Source organism: Carassius gibelio, chromosome A12, assembly GCF_023724105.1.
Source record: "Carassius gibelio isolate Cgi1373 ecotype wild population from Czech Republic chromosome A12, carGib1.2-hapl.c, whole genome shotgun sequence".
In the NCBI taxonomy this organism is placed as follows: Eukaryota; Metazoa; Chordata; class Actinopteri; order Cypriniformes; family Cyprinidae; genus Carassius; species Carassius gibelio.
This window is the reverse complement of record NC_068382.1, coordinates 689,132-708,494: the sequence shown is the minus strand read 5'-3', so window position 1 is coordinate 708,494 and position 19,363 is coordinate 689,132. Positions and strand designations below refer to the sequence as shown.

Here is a 19,363-nt window from a genome sequence, read left to right as displayed (position 1 = left end):
ATTTGCAGCTAAAATAAGTATTTTTAGATTTTTTTTAATCCCTGAAACTGTATTTCTTAAGCTGTAATGAAAACAGCACAATTAGCAACAACAACAAAAAAATAACAATTTAAAATAATATTTTTTTCTGGTGATTAAAGAGATGTTTAAGTCCCTCTCTCTCTCCCTGTCTTGTCTGCCACTCACCTCACACCTCACACCTCTCCCCCACTCACACTCTCTCACACACACACACACACACAGTCAGCACACATACATTCCTCACACAGAGTGACAGAGTGAGATCAGATGTCTGACAGTTTTTTAATTTTCCTTTAATCATACAGTGCTGTAAAGTCATGAAACTATGCATATTTCCTCAGAATCACTGGTTTTCTAAATGAAAAATGTTTTTTAAAGGTTTGGAAGCTGCAACTTAAAAATACAAGACGATTAATGTTTCACTTTTTACTGTTATTTCAAAAAATCACCACAACAAAACCGTTCAAGCTATCCAAAATTCATTCGCAATTTAAGTTCCTCAATGTTTTTTCTTAATGTAGACAAAGTTTGGTGTGTATAGTGTACTTCCCCTGGGAGGAGTATGCATTAATTCACAAAAGAAAATTCCCAAAAATCCATATTCAAGTCAAAATAACCAACTTCCTGTTGGTCGTAGCTTATGACTGCGAATTATAAAGTTGTCCGTCTTGATAAGAACAATTTATGTACCAAGTTTGGTGTCTGTAGCTAAAACTAACCCCCCCACTTTTGACAAAAGGTGGCGCTATAGAGTGCCTCTTCCACGCCCTTTTAAAAGCTTTTGCCATTGTCTAGCTATCTTTAATACTGATGTCTGTTTCGAGTTTCATGTAAATCTGAGCTAGTTATCTGCCTAAAAATCACCAGAACAGAACATTCAAGTTTGACACGTTGCCATGGCAACACTATATTAGATATAAATATCCCCACGACAAATTTTCTTCAGCCATGTTTTGTCATTATTCTGATGAAGTTTGAAGCAAATCAAGTAAAAATAAGATGCTGAATTCAAAGCGTTCTGAAAATGATTCACTTCCTGCTGCCAGTTGGTGGCGCAATAACTTTGACTCCTAATAGTCACATATATGCGATCGACATCATACAACGAACAAACCAATTAAGTTTGATCAAATTCAGCAAATGTATGTGGATGTTATTATACATTTCCTGTTTCTCATTTCTCGCCATAATTTCCACGCCTCGCCATGGGCAAACCGTTCGAGATATCAAAAATCTCTTCGCAATTTAGCATCCCCAATGTCTTGAGATCGTGTTCACCGAGTTTTGTGGTGAACGGGTGGAGTCAGAGGAGTATACCCTCAGAGGAGTATATCAAATTCCAGAGCATGTGTTTTTCATAAAACCCTAAATAGCCAACTTCCTGTTGGGCGGAGGTTATGACATGCAGTGTGAAAGTTGTTTGGTTTGATGAGTTATATATATGTACCAAGTTTCATATCTATACATGCAAGTATGCATGATATATGGCCCTCGGTACTACAGGGGGCGCTGTAGAGCCCCTGTCCACGCCCGTGTATCAGACTCTGCCCGGCCCTAATGGCCGCAGGTTCCAAGATGTGTGCCAATTTTCAAGAGTTTTTGAGCATGTTAAGGACCCCAAAAGCCCCCGAAACCTTAGAAAAAAATTAGAAGAATAAAGAAAAAAAAAAAAAAAAAAAAATAATCCTAAGGAAAACAATAGGGCTCTCGCCCTCCAGGCTTGAGCCCTAATAATCCTAAGGAAAACAATAGGGCTCTCGCCCTCCAGGCTTGAGCCCTAATTAAAGGGGGGGTGAAATGCTATTTCATGCATACTGAGTTTTTTACACTGTTAAAGAGTTGGATTCCCATGCTAAACATGGACAAAGTTTCAAAAATTAAGTTGTACGTTTGAAGGAGTATTTCTGTTCCAAAAATACTCCTTCCGGTTTGTCACAAGTTTCGGAAAGTTTTTTTCGAGTATGGCTCTGTGTGACGTTAGATGGAGCGGAATTTCTTTATATGGGTCCTAAGGGCACGTCTGCCGGAAGAGCGCGAGTTCCTGTATAGCAGAGCACTGAGAGCACAACAGCCATTCACTGATCAGAGCGAGAGCGTCGCTAAATGTCACAAAAGGAGTGTGTTTTTGGTTGCCAGGGCAAGACAACCCTGCACAGATTACCAAAAGAGAAACAGCATTAAGGGACCAGTGGATGTAGTTTATTTTTACAGAACATCAACGGAGTTGTGCAAGTGTTTGTGTTTGTTCCCCTGCATTTCGAAGATGCTTGTTTTACAAACAAGGCCCAGTTTGACGCCGGATTTGCACATTGTTTATTTCTTAAGGATAATGCAGTCCCAACGAAAAAGGGTCATGATCCTGTGTTGGAACCGCATGCGGTGAGTAAAACTGCTTCAAATATCTCTGTGTTGTTAACTTAGTTATCGGCGTGTAAGCACATCAAGTAAACAACATGCGATGTTGTCATCGAACTGCACGAGTAAAACTGCTTCAAATATCTCTGTGTTGTTAAGTTAGCTATCAGCGGGTAAGCACATCAAGTAAACAACATGCGATGTTGTCATCAAACTGCACTTTTCCACATGTTCAGCTTAAAAAAAAAAAAAAAAGACGACAAAGTGGAACTTAGTAATTTTCCAAAACCGCTAAGCAAATATATACAGTTTCATTACATACCACATAGAGACGTTGTTGCTGATGCTGCTCTTGTTAAATTTCAGCCTCTGGATCTGATTCTGGATCATAAATATACGCTGAATCTGACTGTTAGCCATGGTTTGTTTTGGTTGGTTTTTCCTCACGGTAAAGTCACAGCCTCCAAACGCTCTCAACGCAAAAGCCTACTGGCGCTCGTGATTCTTTAGCTCCGCCCACACGTCACGCCTCCAGATGGTCGTGTTTTTCCGGGAAAAATCGGTACAGACTATCTTTCTCTTATGAATATAATAAAACTAAAGACTTTTTGGAGTTATGAAGGATGCAGTACTACTCTATAGGTACTCAAGATTAACAGGATATTGAGTGAAAACAAGCATTTCACCCCCCCTTTAAAGCTGCAAGCAGCGATAAACGGGTCCTCGCACCCGGGCTCACCACCACCCGGTGCCCATAGGAGGAACCGTGAACGTTGGGCCATATGCTTATAAAATAGTAAATATTTTTGCCATATTTCCTGCTGCCAACAGGTGGCATTATGATTATAACTGAATATCGCCATGTAAATGTCTTTAGACCAGGACTCTTACCAAACATGCAAAGTTTCAGGCAGATCAGACATCTCATATTTAAGTTAGTATGAAATAAGTCATTCCTGTTGCCAGCAGGCGGCACTATACTTATAATTGAATATTGGACTTTAGTTGTGTTCAGGCCAGGACTCTCGATCACCACACACTCAGCTACCTGGTGTGCGGAGGGACCCCCGGTCAACAGCCAATGTTGGGCCAACCAGGGATAGTTTGGCCGCCTGGGCGCGAGCGGGCTGTCGAGCTCGATATTCCCAGTCATGGAACTGCTGCGCCGCACAGATTGGGGAAAGGCCTACTCGGCTCAGGATCTCCTTTTTCACTTCTCCATAGTTCCGGCTTCTCTCGGCCGTCATGGTGAAATACGCCCGCTGCGCTTCCCCGGTCAGCAGCGGCGCGAGGAGTCGGGCCCACTCGTCCTCTGGCCACGCATCCCGGACTGCGGTGGCCTCAAACATCTGAATGTACATCTCCACGTCATCATGCGCCGTCATTCGTGGCATCAGCTGGACGGCTTGGACACGGGGGTCAGGCAGCGGCGTGCGGTGGGTGGCGGCGCGGAGGGCGGCGAGCTCACGTTCGGCGTCTCCTTGACGTGAGGCCATGTGTTCCATTATCTGCTGCTGGCGGATGCTCACCTCGGTGAGGTGTTTTAGCAGTTCTTCCATGCCGGGGGAGGAGCGGCCGCCTGTGGAAACAGAGCAGATACAAATGAATGGGGGAAAAAAAGAAAAACAAAAAAAACAAACGGGTGGCTTTAACGGTCTCCTCAGGGGTCGGTTGTCGGTGTCCACCTCACACTCTTGCCCGCATTCTCCACCAGTGTGGCGGGGTGAGGAACTACACGACAACCGAAAGACAGAGAAAGTCCCCGAAGGGTGGATTTATTGAATGAATTGTGCTCTGAGTGAAGGCGGTGTTCTCCGTGGTGCTCCAAGTCCCTCGTGCTCTCTGTGTCCTGAGTGGTGGATCCCGTGCTGTGCTCTCCTTGGTGGGGCTGACGGTCACACGCTGCTCTCTGCAACAGAGGAGGTAAGGGTTAGTGTGCTCGTTGGGAGACATTCCTCACCACTCTTCTTCTTCTTCTTCTTCTTTCGGGTTTAATGGCGGTTGGCAACTAATCTCAAAGGTGCATTACCGCCACCTACTAGACTGGAGTGTGGGTATTAGAATGACATAAAAAAGAGGTGAAGAAAAATTTAATTAGTAAATAAAAGAAGTAAAAACTTATATAAGATCTTTACAAAAGAAAATTCCTTCCTATTAAATTCTTTCACTTAACCCAGTGTTTTTCAAAAACAAAATTAGTAAATTGTGTATACTCCCAGATGCTTTCCCTAATAAATGCTCAAGTGTCATGCTTTGTTCATCCATCTGTGCCTTTAATTCTGCCCGATCTTCTTCATATTTTTTGCAGTCTAACAATATATGCTTCACTGTCTCTTGCACATTACACTCAGTGCATAATCCAGTGTGATGTTTTCCTATTCTATGCAATGTTGTATTTAAACCAGTGTGACCAATTCTAAGACGTGCGACTAACATCTCCTCCCTAGGGCTTCTGCCCTTCCTCATTCTTGTGACTACTTGATTTTGTATGCTGTATAGATGACGTCCTGTATCCGCTGTATCCCAATATTCTTGCCATATATTAAGAGAATGTTGCTTTATGATGGTTTTGACCTCTGCTCTGCTTATTGGTACTTGTACATCTACTATTTCATGCTTTATAGAATTTTTTGCTAGCATATCCACAACTTCATTTCCTTCCACCCCCACATGAGCAGGAACCCAAAGGAAGGAGACAACCGCTCCCTTATTATGAAGTGTGAGAAGCAAGTGAAATATTCGATAAATGAGGTCTTGTCTACATGACGCTCTCCCAGATTGAATGCTTAATAATGCTGATAAACTGTCTGAGGCTATAATAACACCTTGACTCTGATGATTTTTCCCCACCCACTCTAATGCCAGTAAAATTGCTATCAACTCCACAGTGTAAACTGACAGGTAGTCTGTAGTCCTCTTTTTGACTACTACTTCATACCGAGGAATATAAAATGCTGCACCAGTACGGCCTGTTTCCGGCTGCTTTGATCCATCCGTGAAAATGAATACTTCCTCCTGAAACTGCTCTACATAGTTTTGAACTATTATCCACTGTGGCATTATTTTTGAGTTTTCTTTTAGTATTTGTTGTAAGCTTACATTTACAGATGGTTTTATAAATTTCCAGGGTGGTATATTTGATATTGCCACAGTGGGTCCTATTTGCAACTGACTGAGACCTGCATTTTGAGCCTTAGCATCCCCCACCCATCCGAAACTGTAAAAATTACTTTTATTATGCTCTGCGCATTCTTGCAAGACAGTTTTTGTGGGGTGCACCATACTATGTCCTTGTAAATTAGTCCAATATGCCAACATCATCTTGACCCTCCTAATACGCAGCGGCATCTCTCCTGCTTCCACCTGTAAAGCGGTAACTGGTGATGTTTTAAATGCCCTAGTACAAATCCGAAGTGCCTGTGCCTGCTCCACATCGAGCTTTTTAAGGTTAGATTCCGATGCCGACATATACGCTAAGGAACCATAGTCAGAGGCAGTTCTCATGAGAGCCTGATATATGTTTATTAGCGAAGCTCTACTTGCTCCCCAGTCTCGCCCTGATAGACATCTCAACACGTTGTTGATCTTCTTGCACTTATTTCTGACCTTATCAATATGCTGACACCAAGTCAACCTCTCATCAAAGAGAACTCCTAGAAACCTCACCACCTTAACCTGTTCCAAATCCTGTCCATACAATTTCATTGGCACTACTTTGTGGCGCTTAGAGAAGCATATAACTTTAGTTTTTGGGATTGAGAATTTAAATCCCCATTTATAAGTCCATTGTTCAACTTTCTCTATTGCATTTTGCATTTTCTTTCTAAGATATTCTACATTTCGACCTCTAACCCAGAGTGCTCCATCGTCTGCATAAAGTGACTTACCTATATTTCCATTTACCTGATCAAAAATGTAATTTATCATAATATTAAACTGTATGGGGCTGCACACACTACCTTGTGGGGTACCATTTTCCACTATATGCCTACTTGAATACTCTGTACCAACCTTAACTTCTATTGTTCTTCTGTCCAGGAAATCTTATACCCAACCAAATAACTTACCTTTTATTCCTAATTTGACAAGTTTTATAAGAAGTCCATCCTTCCACAGCATATCATATGCTTTTTCGACATCAAAAAACACAGCAATTACACTTTCCTTATTAGTTTGTGCTTTCCTTACTTCTGCTTCTAAGCACAAAACAGAATCCATTGTTCCCCTACCCTTACGAAATCCAGACTGATATGTTGAAACGAGACCCTTACTTTCCATATAGTAACTTAACCTATCTGTTACCATCCTTTCCATGACTTTCCCTAATTGTGATGTTAACGCTATAGGTCTGTAACTTGACGGGTCTAAGGCATTCTTACCAGGTTTGAGTATTGGGACTATCACTGCCTGTTTCCATTCAAGTGGGATTCTACCTTCATTCCATATCATATTGATCAGTCTTAATACTACCTCCAGTGATCCTTCTCTCATATGCTCTAGCATGCTATAACATATAGCATCTTTCCCTGGTGTTGTTTGTCGTGCACTTAGGATAGCCCTTTTTAATTCAAACATATTAAAAGGCAGGTCCATATCTCCTCCTGGTGCAAATCTACTGTCTTTCATTCCAGGATTTTCCAACAATGTCTGCTTCCTATACTGGTTATCTATTGCGGACAAATTTCCAGAACTGTGGATTTTCACAAAAGTTTCTACCAAAAGCTCTGCTTTTTCTGCATTACTAACTGCATTCTTATTATTGCTACATAACACTGGCATTTCAACCTTTCTACCTAATCCACTCATTCTTCTGATTGTTCTCCATATGTCTGACAACTGAGTTTCACTTCCAATTTTATTGCAATACTGTCTCCAATACACACGTTTGACTGACCTTATTGTTTTCCTAACTACTGCTTGTGCCTTTTTGTAGCTAATTAAAGTTTCCAGTGTGTGATGAGCTTTAAGCTGCCTAAATGCTTTATTTCTTTTTTTAACTGCTATTCTACAACTCTCATCCCACCACGGCACACTTTTTCCCTGTTTATTTCCTGTACTTTTTGGAATTGTTTCTTCTGCTGCTTGTATAATGGTTGCTACTACTACATTATTCATTTCCTCCACATCTGTTATCTCTACTCAGTATTTCCACACACTTACTCTCACTAACTTCTTTAAATGTCTGCCAGTCAGCTTTATCCAATTTCCACCTAGGTATTTTCACTTCCTCTTCCTGGTGTACCTCTATGCCAATCCTAGTTATTATTGGGTAGTGATCACTACCCACTGTTGACCTACCTTTTACTTCCCATGCACTAATTCCTGCAATTTCAATTGATACTAGTGTTAGATCAATAGCACTTTCTGTATTACTTGCACTATTATACCGTGTGCCCTTTCCATCATTAATACACACCAACTCCTTATCATCTATAAATTTCTCTACTTCTAATCCATTTATATCTGTATTTTTACTTCCCCACAATTCCTCACCACTCTGCCTTCCTCCTCTGCCTAAGTAGGCGCCGTTTGACGAGCTGCAGGTGCGGCCGCTCAGCCCGTGATGAGCTAGTGCCGGTGATTCCAGTGTGTTGCCAGGGCGACGCTGACGAGCGCTCGGGACGCATGTCACAATATATATATATAATAAAAAAGAATAAGAAACAAAATACTGCTGCAAACTTCTCCACTCAATAAAATACTCTCAGTCTCAAACCAATATCATATAATAAAATATAATTATAATAATTAATTATGATTACAGTGCAGCATTACCAATCCCAGCTTGTAGGCCTGCTCATATTTAAAATATATATATATAACTTTTCCAAAGTGTAAAGTGCAGCATCAACAGCTTCAGTTTTTAGACCTGCTCAGATTTTGTTATTTCGTTGGACCGATCGGAATTAAGAGCAAAGGTCTTTTTAAATGCCGACGGGAGCTGCGTTTGAATTACAATATATATATATATATATATATATATATATATATATATATATATATATATATATATATATATATATTTATATATATATATATATATATATATATATACATATATATATATATATATATATATATATATATATATATTTATATATATATATATATATATATATTTATATATATATATATATATATATATATATATATATATATAAAACAAAAAGACAGAATAGCAATAAAGAGTAGCGACTGATCTCTCTGCCATACCCCTCTTTTTTTTCCTTCATTACCATGCATTTTATTATCCCACAATTCACCGAAATACAAAAAGCAGACACAATTCAGAACCCCTTGAAAAAGCCAGAGTGAAAAAGGAAGGGGAAAAAAGGAGGGAGATAAGTCTAGGGAAAGTAAAGTGTGTAAAACCTGATTCAGAGAGAGGAAAGAGGTGACAGGAGGAGGGAGAGGAGGAGCGAAAAGACAAGAGACTAGAGGAGCACTTGAAAGAGAGTGGAAAGCGAGAGAAGGATTGTGGGGTGGACATGGGTCTGTGTGCTGTGCTTTTGATTTGTCTCTCACAGGCAGAGCTGACCAGAGTGTGGGCTCAGGAGCAGAGAGGTAAGACATTATTAAACACACACATAGATATAATGGCTTAACATCATAAGAGACATGCTCGGATTCACTGATATAAACATGACCCTCACACACATTGAAGCATTTTAGCAGTTCTTTTTTTTTTTTTTTTTTTTTTTTTTTAATTCCAACCCAATAATAAAAACTATTAAAGCTAATAAATGATAAGGAAATATGTTTATACAGTGATATTGATGGGAAAATATTTTAACTGATCTTGTTTACCTATACTTAACCCTGATCTTCTGTTGATATTAACTGTTTATTTATATAAACAGTTAATTGTTTATATAACTGTAATTGTTAATTGTTAATTGTTTATATAACTGTATATTTATATAATGATTTATAAAAATAATAACTAATTTAAAAATGAATCATTATTTAAACTTCAAATTATTTCGAGAAATATTCTAACCTAATGAAAATACAGTAACTATTTGTTGATTGATTAACGCTTCAACCCTAGGTGTATCATAAAGTAGTCATGTACTTTAAAATAAATGAATGAACAAACACAAATCAATCAAAATCAAATCAATCAATTAATGTTAACATATAGTATTTTTTTTCTTTTTTTATAAATGCATGTTAATTTTATAATATAATAATGTAGATGATGTAGATTTCTGATTTATATAAATAAATATGTATATATTTATATATAAATAATGTATATAAATCAGAAAATTCTTGCTTTTATTCATACCTTCATGCATTCATACACTCATTTATCCACACATTTGCACAATTCTTGCTTAAGGATTAGCTAAATGGAGTAATTTGGTGATTAATCGGATCTCAGGTGACAGGTGTGTTGAAGCATGGTTAGAACTGAAATCTGCAGGGAGGTAGCTTTCCAGGAGCATGGTTGGAGACCACTTCAGTAAAGCACGGCAATAGCAGTACCAAGGTCATGTGTTCAATTCCCATGCATTAACTAGAAATAAAAGCTTTAATGCAAAATAAGCTGCTTTTCAAAGAAGGTTCTAGAATATGTTTCCCATTAGTTTGTCAAACATAAATTTCTGCTCCAGACTCACTGTTTTTGTCTTTCAACCTTACCTCTTTGTCTGCTGAACAGCATGTGTTTCTATGCATGTATAACTTCTCACTTTTGGTTCCGGTGTCTCTAAAGAGCTTTATGACTTAGAGAAAATGAATCCGTGCACTGAAAGCTAAGGTTTGTGTTCTAAAGGCTGGCTTCGCTCATGGAGATTTCACACCAAGCATCCCCATTCCCAACCTACATCAACTTTATCTTCAACAGATGTCAATCAGACAGCAGGGAAAGAGCAATACAATGTATCTGGGTCATGCAACATGGGGGTTTAGCAACAAAACGCCCACTGTTGGTCAGGGTTAGAAGTTTTCATTTTTCATTCAAGCATTCTCAGAAGTGTCAAAAGACCAAGGTCATGTAAACCATGTGCAAACATTAAGAACATAAGGAACAGTCCTATACATCAGCTTGGCCTTTTTAATACTTTACCCTTACATTCTTTCACTCTTTTTTTCCATGGCACACACACTATATGGAGGACAGAAACACACACGCACGCACACACACACACACACACACACGCACACACGCACACACGCACACACACACAAACACACGCACACGCACACACACACACACACACACACACACACACACACACACACACACACACACACAGTGTGTGTATTTCTGTCCTCCTTGGAGATACTGTATTTTTAGAAGGCCTGGTTTTTCTCTCTGGCAGGCAGCACTGCTCTACTTTCAGTGGCCTCGTCTTTCCCACACATCCCTTCTTTCTGTTCCCTTTGAAATGTGTATGTGTGTGCATCATATACTGAGTGTGAAATGGGGGTGGACGATATATCGTTTAGACGATAATATCCAAATTGTTGTCTGGACGATATGCAAAATTGGGAAATCAAATATTTCATAATTTGTACAATCCGACCTCCCAAACATGAAAAGAGCTAAAGGAAGTTAAAGAGAAAACAAATAACGCACACTATAACCTTCTAAACAATTATATGTAGTGATTTTAATAATGTAGGGGTTTGTTTGACTGTATTTTTTTTTTATTTTTTTTTTTTACAAAATCACGATTGTTCCTCAATGCATAAGCTGCATAAATTTGCAATACAACTACGGAGTTCTTACCTGATTGTTTCTTAGTTGAAGCAACAATCCAAAAACATAAAGAGTAAAGCCGATTTACGATTTATAAAATAGCTGCTAGAAAAGCCAAAATATGCATTGTTTGCGGAATAATGAAGTCTGAAGTTAAAAAGTTTTTCTTAAATGTCTGTGGCGTCCTCAAGTGGTGAGCTTTGTGATTGCATCATTAGAAAAATGTATTGAATAATGATGAGTCCAAAAGATGGAATACATTTTTCCCAAGAGATCCACCGGAATAGCCTCCGAACATGAACAGGGCTTCTTTTAACTTCTAGAAAAAAACCTTTTCAGTACAAACTAAAACATTTTTATTAATATGGTGAACTGCCAAAACGCCTCAGTGCCCCTGACGTCTTACATCATTACAGTGTGCGTATGTTACTCAGTCACTTGTTATCTAGCTTCGAGCGCAACAATACAACAATGAACAAAGAAAGCAAAAATACACAGTCATCCTCAAAACCAGTGGCAGAAGAGCTAACAGCGAGAAGTGGGTCAGCTTTTTTAGCCTGGAAATGGTTTGGTTTTGACAAAAAAGACGAGCAACAATAGTCGGCCAGCTGTAGAATTTGTCGTATGCAGATAGCCGTATAGCAGAGCGCCACAACCAACCTCTTCCATCATCTATTAGTGAGTATTAAAGGCTGCGTGCTGAACAAAACAGCACTACTGTTACAAACACGGTACAAAAAAAGGACAGACACAACAGACCTTGGCAGAAACATTCACAAAGAAAACATCATATGACAAAAAAAGCGACTCTGTAACAAGTTTTATTGCAAGGTCTATGTTGCCAATTCAATCAGTCGAGAAGGATGGGTTTCAAGAAATGTTACAGACTTTAGATCCCATTTATAATCTGCCTTCAAGGAGATATTTCAGTGAAACAGCTCTACCAAAACTGTTCAAGTCTTGTCAACAAACGCTGTCCCATTAATTGCAGAAGGTCACCTATTATGCCACAACCTCCGATCTGCGGTCCAGCAGAACCTCGGAGCCATACTGCAGAGCAGTGTCTGTGTTATTTATTTTGTTCCTATTGTCTTTTTTTATCCTCATGTTTTATATTAATATAATGTACAAAAATGTTATATTGTGTCGTGTTCTAATGTTTACATTTTGCAAAACACCTTTTTTTTAAAGAGGTAGTCACATTGTTGTTAGTCTATTACTAACAGAGTACTGTTTGCAAAGCACAAAGTTAATTACATACATATATTGTACTTAAAAAAAGCACTGTTCTTGTATTAAAATAAATATTTAGTACAGTAACTTGGTTCATGTTTATATCAATAATGTCTCATATCTTTATGTACTCGGTACATAAATGTAATAGGTAAAATGCATTATTGTATGCCAAAAAACCAACTGGACCTTCTTTGCCAATTTGCACACATTTCTTCAAAGTATTGCAAAATTATTGTCTGAATATTGATATTGAGATATTGAAAAAAATAGAGATATACATTTTTGTCAATATTGCCCAACCCTTAGTGTGAGATCCAACAAACTTATTACAGACAGTTAATGAACAAGTTAGGATAAGGGCTGTGTTTGAACATTATTCTAAGCAACAACAACAATAACAAAACACACTATTCAGGTACAGAAATTTTATAATTAAGTGTAAAATAGCACTGCATAGTGCTCACTGTATTAAATTAAGATTAATCTTTGTTAAAGCTGTGTTTTGTTGTTTGATTAAAATGACCGGGGCAGTTTCTTTGTTTCTTCATTAGGGCCATGGGGCGAGGGAGTTGTTTTCTGTCACAGCTGTCACTGTTCTAGACTGCTTGTTCTGCCTCTGGTTATAACATCAAGTCACGTTTTGTGGAGTACCGTCCCTTTATGGGTGATTTCATTCTGGCCAAAAATTGCCTAGACTGTTGTCATAGAGTTCCATAAGATTTTTTTTTTTCGCACTGCAGTGCAGTCTGCGAGTTCCGGTCATCATACGTAACCTTAACTTTTACAGCGATTGGTGGGAACAAACACCAGGACTAGTCTGTATGGGCCGAATAAAGCAAACCATTGAAGTTTAAATGGATGACAACTGTAATCAAGGTAAAGATGATTACAGTGACATACAGGAGTAGTACATTATGAGGTACGTGCGTTATTATTAATGTGTGAATAAATATACCATGTATGTGCGTGTTTTTCACAAGCACATTTCAGTATGATCGCCTGTCTGGCAAGTGTTTTAGAATGGACACTCGTTGAAGAAGTGTTATTATAGGAGTTTGCGATGGTCAGCGGTGTTTATATTGACTATATGGGTTACATATTTACCGTATATTAATATACGGTATATATTTATATACAGTCAGGTTAAGGAGACAGGTCTAGTGGTCTGTTGGGGTCTCCGTGTGGTCATGTTTTGTATTACAGCTTGGCTTGTTACAGGATCTAAACAAATGTACAATTATTTTTCCTTAACGTTTTTGCTGTTGCACTGTATAAATAAATTGCGAATTATGAAAATTGTTATTTTTTGTTTATCTTGAAAAAAGCTTGCAGAAAATACAGTTTTGTGGGAATCATCCTCAATCTTTACTACTTCTTTTGTTGTAATGGGATAAGTCATACCGGGATGCATGTAAAAGTTTTTGGATGTGGTGCCCTACCTAGAAATTTTTTCACCAGCCACCACTGGGTTGAAGAATACACAAGCATGGAATGTTGAAAGAAATGCTTATGGTCTTCAACCCCAATGTTCTTTTTTGGAGGTCTGTGCTCTCTCTCTCTCTCTCTCTCTCCCTCTCTATCTCTCTCTTTCTTTCTCTCTCTCCCTCTCTCCCTCAGTGCTACAGTGAAAAATAAGCATTTAAAACAATAAAGCAATACAGAAAAATATATACAAGTTAAATGTTTTACACATTAAAGTGCAAAAGAACTATAAAAACCAATAGGTATCACTTTACAATAAGACCTCATTAGTTAACCTTAGTTAATGCATTAACATTCAAGGCAAGGCAAGTTTATTTATATAGCACATTTCGTACACAATGGTAATTCAAAGTACTTTACATAAAATAAATTTGATAAAAAGTAATGAAGAAAAATAATCACAAAAATAAAACACAATTTAAGAACTTGGAAATGAAAATTATTTCAAAATTTACTTAAAATGAATTTAAGATGGTTTAAAAATAGAAAATTATTTTAATATATACATAAAATACAGTGCAAAAGACATCGCATAGTGCTCATTTAATAAGTGAACAGCTAAAAAATGAGCTATAGCTACATTTGCCATAGAAGTTATTAATCTTTGTTAAAAAATACAAGTCTTCATTCTTGTTAGCTCATTAAATAACAGTTGCAACTTTCAATTAAAATATTGGAATACCTAAGAATGATTAATGAATGTTCAGAATAATTTTCTCATTGGCAGTTTATGTTAACTAATGAAGCCATAAATGTAAAGAGTGAATGAACAATAAAAGATCAAAACACTTTCAAACAATATCAAGGACATTTGTAGTCCAGATAAAAAAAAAAAAATAAAAAAAAAAGAATGTTTGAAGATAAATAGCATATTAAGTCTGAATATTTAAGTAGTAGGCTCTGTAATAAACACAAATCTGAATGGTTATTTAAAATAATTTAAATATGGTTTAGAAAGTAACAGTTGCTTTATTTACTGTGTTTACTGGGTAAGAGCGGCATTTTAGCGCCATCTGCTGTCAGAGAGTGAATGTGCTTTCATTCAGTGTGACTCCCACGTGTTCCTCCTTGTGTTTCTCATGCGTGCTTGTTTACATCGGAGCGCATGTGCTCTTTCAAGCAGCATACAGCGATGTTGTGCATTTTGAGCAGCTGATGGGAATACTATTCTTAAAATGCATTCCAAATTCTGAATAATTTCTAATGTATATGTATTCACGGTATTTAGAAGTGCCCACGATAACAATATCATGCATATTAATCAACGCAATTTATCGCATTATCAAATACCGGCACAAGTCTACTCTCCATACATCTTTGTTCTATATTTATCTTTCTCAGTCTTTACTTTCACACGATTTGTTCACATTTCTATTCAACATTTTTTCAGCAGCAACAGGAACCGGCTTTTTATTCTTGCTGCTTAGATTTTTTTGAATGTATGAATGTAGTGTAAGTGTTCAAAAACAGTATCTATACTGAAACAAGACTCATACAAATCTGCTAGCCCAGCATATCATTATCCAGAATGCAGACCGGCATTTTTGCAGCTTGCTCTGGGATACAGCGGGCCAGTTAATAAACCCTTCAGCAGGAATAAAAGATTAGAATGCTGTAGTCACAATTTATCATTTAAAGCTGTTCCCACACATTTCCTTTTCTCTGAATCAACAGACTGCAGCCTTAAACAAGTTGAGGCTTCTACGTCCCCCCCCCCCCCTGCTCTGTATTTGTTTACTTGCTGTCTTTCTAAACACTATTCACATTTCCTTTGTTTTGAATTGGCTGAATTGGCCCAGGATGAGGTATAAAACTCTGCTGGTTTAACTGAAATTGCTTTGAAGCACCTGGAGGAATGCTCTGTCATTTGGAACTTCAGCTCATTGTAAACTGATCAAACATTTTTCTGGCTGCCTCTACTTTAAGAATTCATCTCTATACCTGTCCCTGGCAGTGTTTGCCTGTTTCATCGTATTACTGTAAGTCAGCGGTTCTCAATTCATGTTCTCGTGCCCCCCTTTATTAACACACTTGATTTAGATAATCAGCTCATTAGAAGTGAGCTCTGTGCATGAACTGTGTTCCGACTGACACGGTCTCTATACAGTGTTCACTACTCCCTACTACCTGAGCAGGAGAAATCTGCTGAAGTCTATTTCACTTTGGAACATTTATTCATGGCTTTGTCTACACACACAGACAAGTTTTACATCATATACCTCTGTAAATAAATACAATTTAAATTCACGTCTCGCACAATTCAATGCACTTTAATGGAACATATACATTCACTTCGAACTGGAATCATGCCAGAATATCCTGTGATCACTTCACAGGGCATTTGCGTTGTAATAGAACAACCATCTGAAGCGATAAGAGAAACATAAAAAATGTGGCATTGAGAACCACTGCTGTAAGTGCTGACAAACACTTTTGAACTGTTATTCTTTACTTTTTTCAGCTTGATAATATGTTAGTAAGAGGAAACCTTAAGATCAGTATATAATAGGGGCGGACATGAAGATGTGTAGCTCTACAGTGATAATATACATGGAAATAAAGAGAAATGGGATGACACTTTAGTTTTTACTTATTCAGAATGTTTATTAAAAAACTTTTAAATTGCAAACATTATTGAGATATAAGCAGTTACAGATGGCATCATATGTATTTAGCTTGTAACATAAGACAGATACAATAAAAAAAAAATACAGTTGCAAGCAGCAATTAAGGGGCCAAGCACAAAGAAGGAACAATAAATAATGCCAGCATGGCTGGAAACATCAGACAAACTGCATTGATGAGTAGTTTTAGATTATTATAGTAGAAATTGCTGAAAAAACAAACAAACAAATACAATCACTAGTAATATGATTATTTGCTTATTACTTTTGACCAATAGGTGGCACTGTTATATAATTAATATGGTCTGGTCAGTGTGAGGTGACAATTTTGACTTAACTTTAACTAACTTTTTTTAAGATGAAAATTTTTAACAAAGTTTTTTTTTTTTTTTTTTTTTTTTAAGTAACTTCATTGTTTTTGGAGAAAGAGAGATGCAGGTAAATCACACACTTTTCAAGTAGGCCAGGAACAAGAGCTGTGGGAACGGAGTGAGGCAGGTGGAGTAAATGATTATGAGTGACACCTGAGTCACTCACTGGTCTCAAGTCCCATGGAGGAGCTCCGGAGGGATAAAAGGAGGAGTGATGACAGTGAAGGACGAGAGAGGACCAAGCCTGGACTATTTATGTTGTTGTTTTGTTATATTTTATGTGGCAGTCATCCATAAGGGGTTAGCCAGTTTTACTTTTGTTTCGTGTTTGTTTATTTGATTAAGTCAAGTCAAGTCACCTTTAAACAAAATACATTGCGTCAAAGCAACTGAACAATATTCATTAGGAAAACAGTGTGTCAATAATGCAAAATGATGGTTAAAGGCAGTTCATGATAGTTAAAGGCAGTTCATAAGACATTATTAAAGTCTTATGTTCAAATGTTCATCAGTTCCCACCTCATTTTTCTCTGAACAACGAACTTTGTTACATACAGGTCCTTCTAAAAAAATTAGCATATTGTGATAAAAGTTCATTATTTTCCATAATGTAATGATAAAAAATAAACTTTCATATATTTTAGATTCATTGCACACCAACTGAAATATTTCAGGTCTTTTATTGTTTTAATACTGATGATTTAGGCATACAGCTCATGAAAACTCTTCATCTTTTTGATGAAAAATCTAAAAAAATTAGCATATTTCATCCGAAAAATTAAATAAAAGAGTTTTTAATACAAAAAAAGGCAACCTTCAAATAATAATGTTCAGTTATGCACTCAATACTTGGTCGGGAATCCTTTTGCAGAAATGACTGCTTCAATGCGGCGTGGCATGGAGGCAATCAGCCTGTGGCACTGTTGAGGTGTTATGGAGGCCCAGGATGCTTCGATAGCGGCCTTAAGCTCATCCAGAATGTTGGGTCTTGCGTCTCTCAACTTTCTCTTCACAATATCCCACATATTCTGTATGGGGTTCAGGTCAGGAGAGTTGGCAGGCCAATTGAGCACAGTAATACCATGGTCAGTAAACCATTGGTTACCATTGGTACCAATGATTTTGGCACTGTGAGCAGGTGCCAGGTTGTGCTGAAAAACGAAATCTTCATCTCCATAAAGCTTTTCAGCAGATGGAAGCATGAAGTGCTCCAAAATCTCCTGATAGCTAGCTGCATTGACCCTGCCCTTGATAAAACACAGTGGACCAACACCAGCAGCTTCATGGCACCCCAGACCATCACTCACTGTGGGTACTTGACACTGGACTTCAGGCATTTTGGCATTTCCTTCTCCCCAGTCTTCCTCCAGACTCTGGCACCTTGATTTCCGAATGACATGCAAAATTTGCTTTCATCCGAAAAAAGTACTTTGGACCACTGAGCAACAGTCCAGTGCTGCTTCTCTGTAGCCCAGGTCAGGCGCTTCTGCCGCTGTTTCTGGTTCAAAAGTGGCTTGACCTGGGGAATGCGGCACCTGTAGCCCATTTCCTGCACACACCTGTGCACGGTGGCTCTGGATGTTTCTACTCCAGACTAAGTCCACAATCTTCCTCAGGGTCCGGTTACCTATTCTCGTTGTGCAGCATTTTTTGCCACACTTTTTCCTTCCCACAGACTTCCCACTGAGGTCCCTTGATACAGCACTCTGGGAACAGCCTATTCGTTCAGAAATTTCTTTCTGTGTCTTACCCTCTCGCTTGAGGGTGTCAATGATGGCCTTCTGGACAGCAGTCAGGTCGGCAGTCTTACCCATGATTGCGGTTTTGAGTAATGAACCAGGCTGGGAGTTTTTAAAAGCCTCAGGAATCTTTTGCAGGTGTTTAGAGTTAATTAGTTGATTCAGATGATTAGGTTAATAGCTCGTTTAGAGAACCTTTTCATGATATGCTAATTTTTTGAGATAGGAATTTTGGGTTTTCATGAGCTGTATTCCAAAATCATCAGTATTAAAACAATAAAAGACCAGAAATATTTCAGTTGGTGTGCAATTAATCTAAAATATATGAAAGTTAAATTTTTATCATTACATTATGGAAAATAATGAACTTTTATAAGAATATGCTAATTTTTTGAGAAGGACCTTTACACCCTAAGTTAGCCTACGCCATCTAGTGTTTCATGACAGAACTTAGAAGCATTAGATAAAAGTGTCCTCTAATTTGTTAGTCTTTTAGGCAGTCAAATAGTAAATCAGTCTGTTAGCATCCTCTACTGGAATGTTTCATACAATCCATTTCCAACAGTTTTTGTAAAGTTTGAGCAGGCATTTTTTTATTTTTATTTTTTTCAAAATGAGCAACAATTTTTGTCTGTCCACCATACCCCAGAACCCAGTTCTATGAAGAATAGGGGGCTTTCATGGTATTCCATGGCATATACATACCCAGATACTTTTGTACCTTTCTACTGATCTCTTACACCTCCAGCTCCAGAACTGATTCATGTTGACTCTTACTATCTCACATGTACAGACCATCAATGGAGAATCAATAACAGGCTCTGT

General features: G+C 37.9%; 2 protein-coding genes across 3 annotated transcripts in view; one reads left to right on the top strand and one right to left on the bottom strand.

Annotated features, from left to right (window-relative positions):
* LOC128024890 (uncharacterized) overlaps window positions 1-19,363 on the bottom strand; it is an 85,588-nt gene that overhangs the window by 39,229 nt on the left and 26,996 nt on the right. The window lies entirely within an intron of this gene.
* Window positions 8,802-19,363, top strand: part of plxdc1 (plexin domain containing 1) — a 314,569-nt gene continuing 304,007 nt past the window's right edge. For both annotated transcript variants that reach the window (XM_052610764.1, XM_052610763.1), the window contains exon 1: window positions 8,802-8,940. In XM_052610764.1, the coding sequence (XP_052466724.1) occupies window positions 8,865-8,940 (76 nt within the window). In that variant the 5' untranslated portion in view covers window positions 8,802-8,864. The remainder of the gene's footprint in view (window positions 8,941-19,363) is intronic.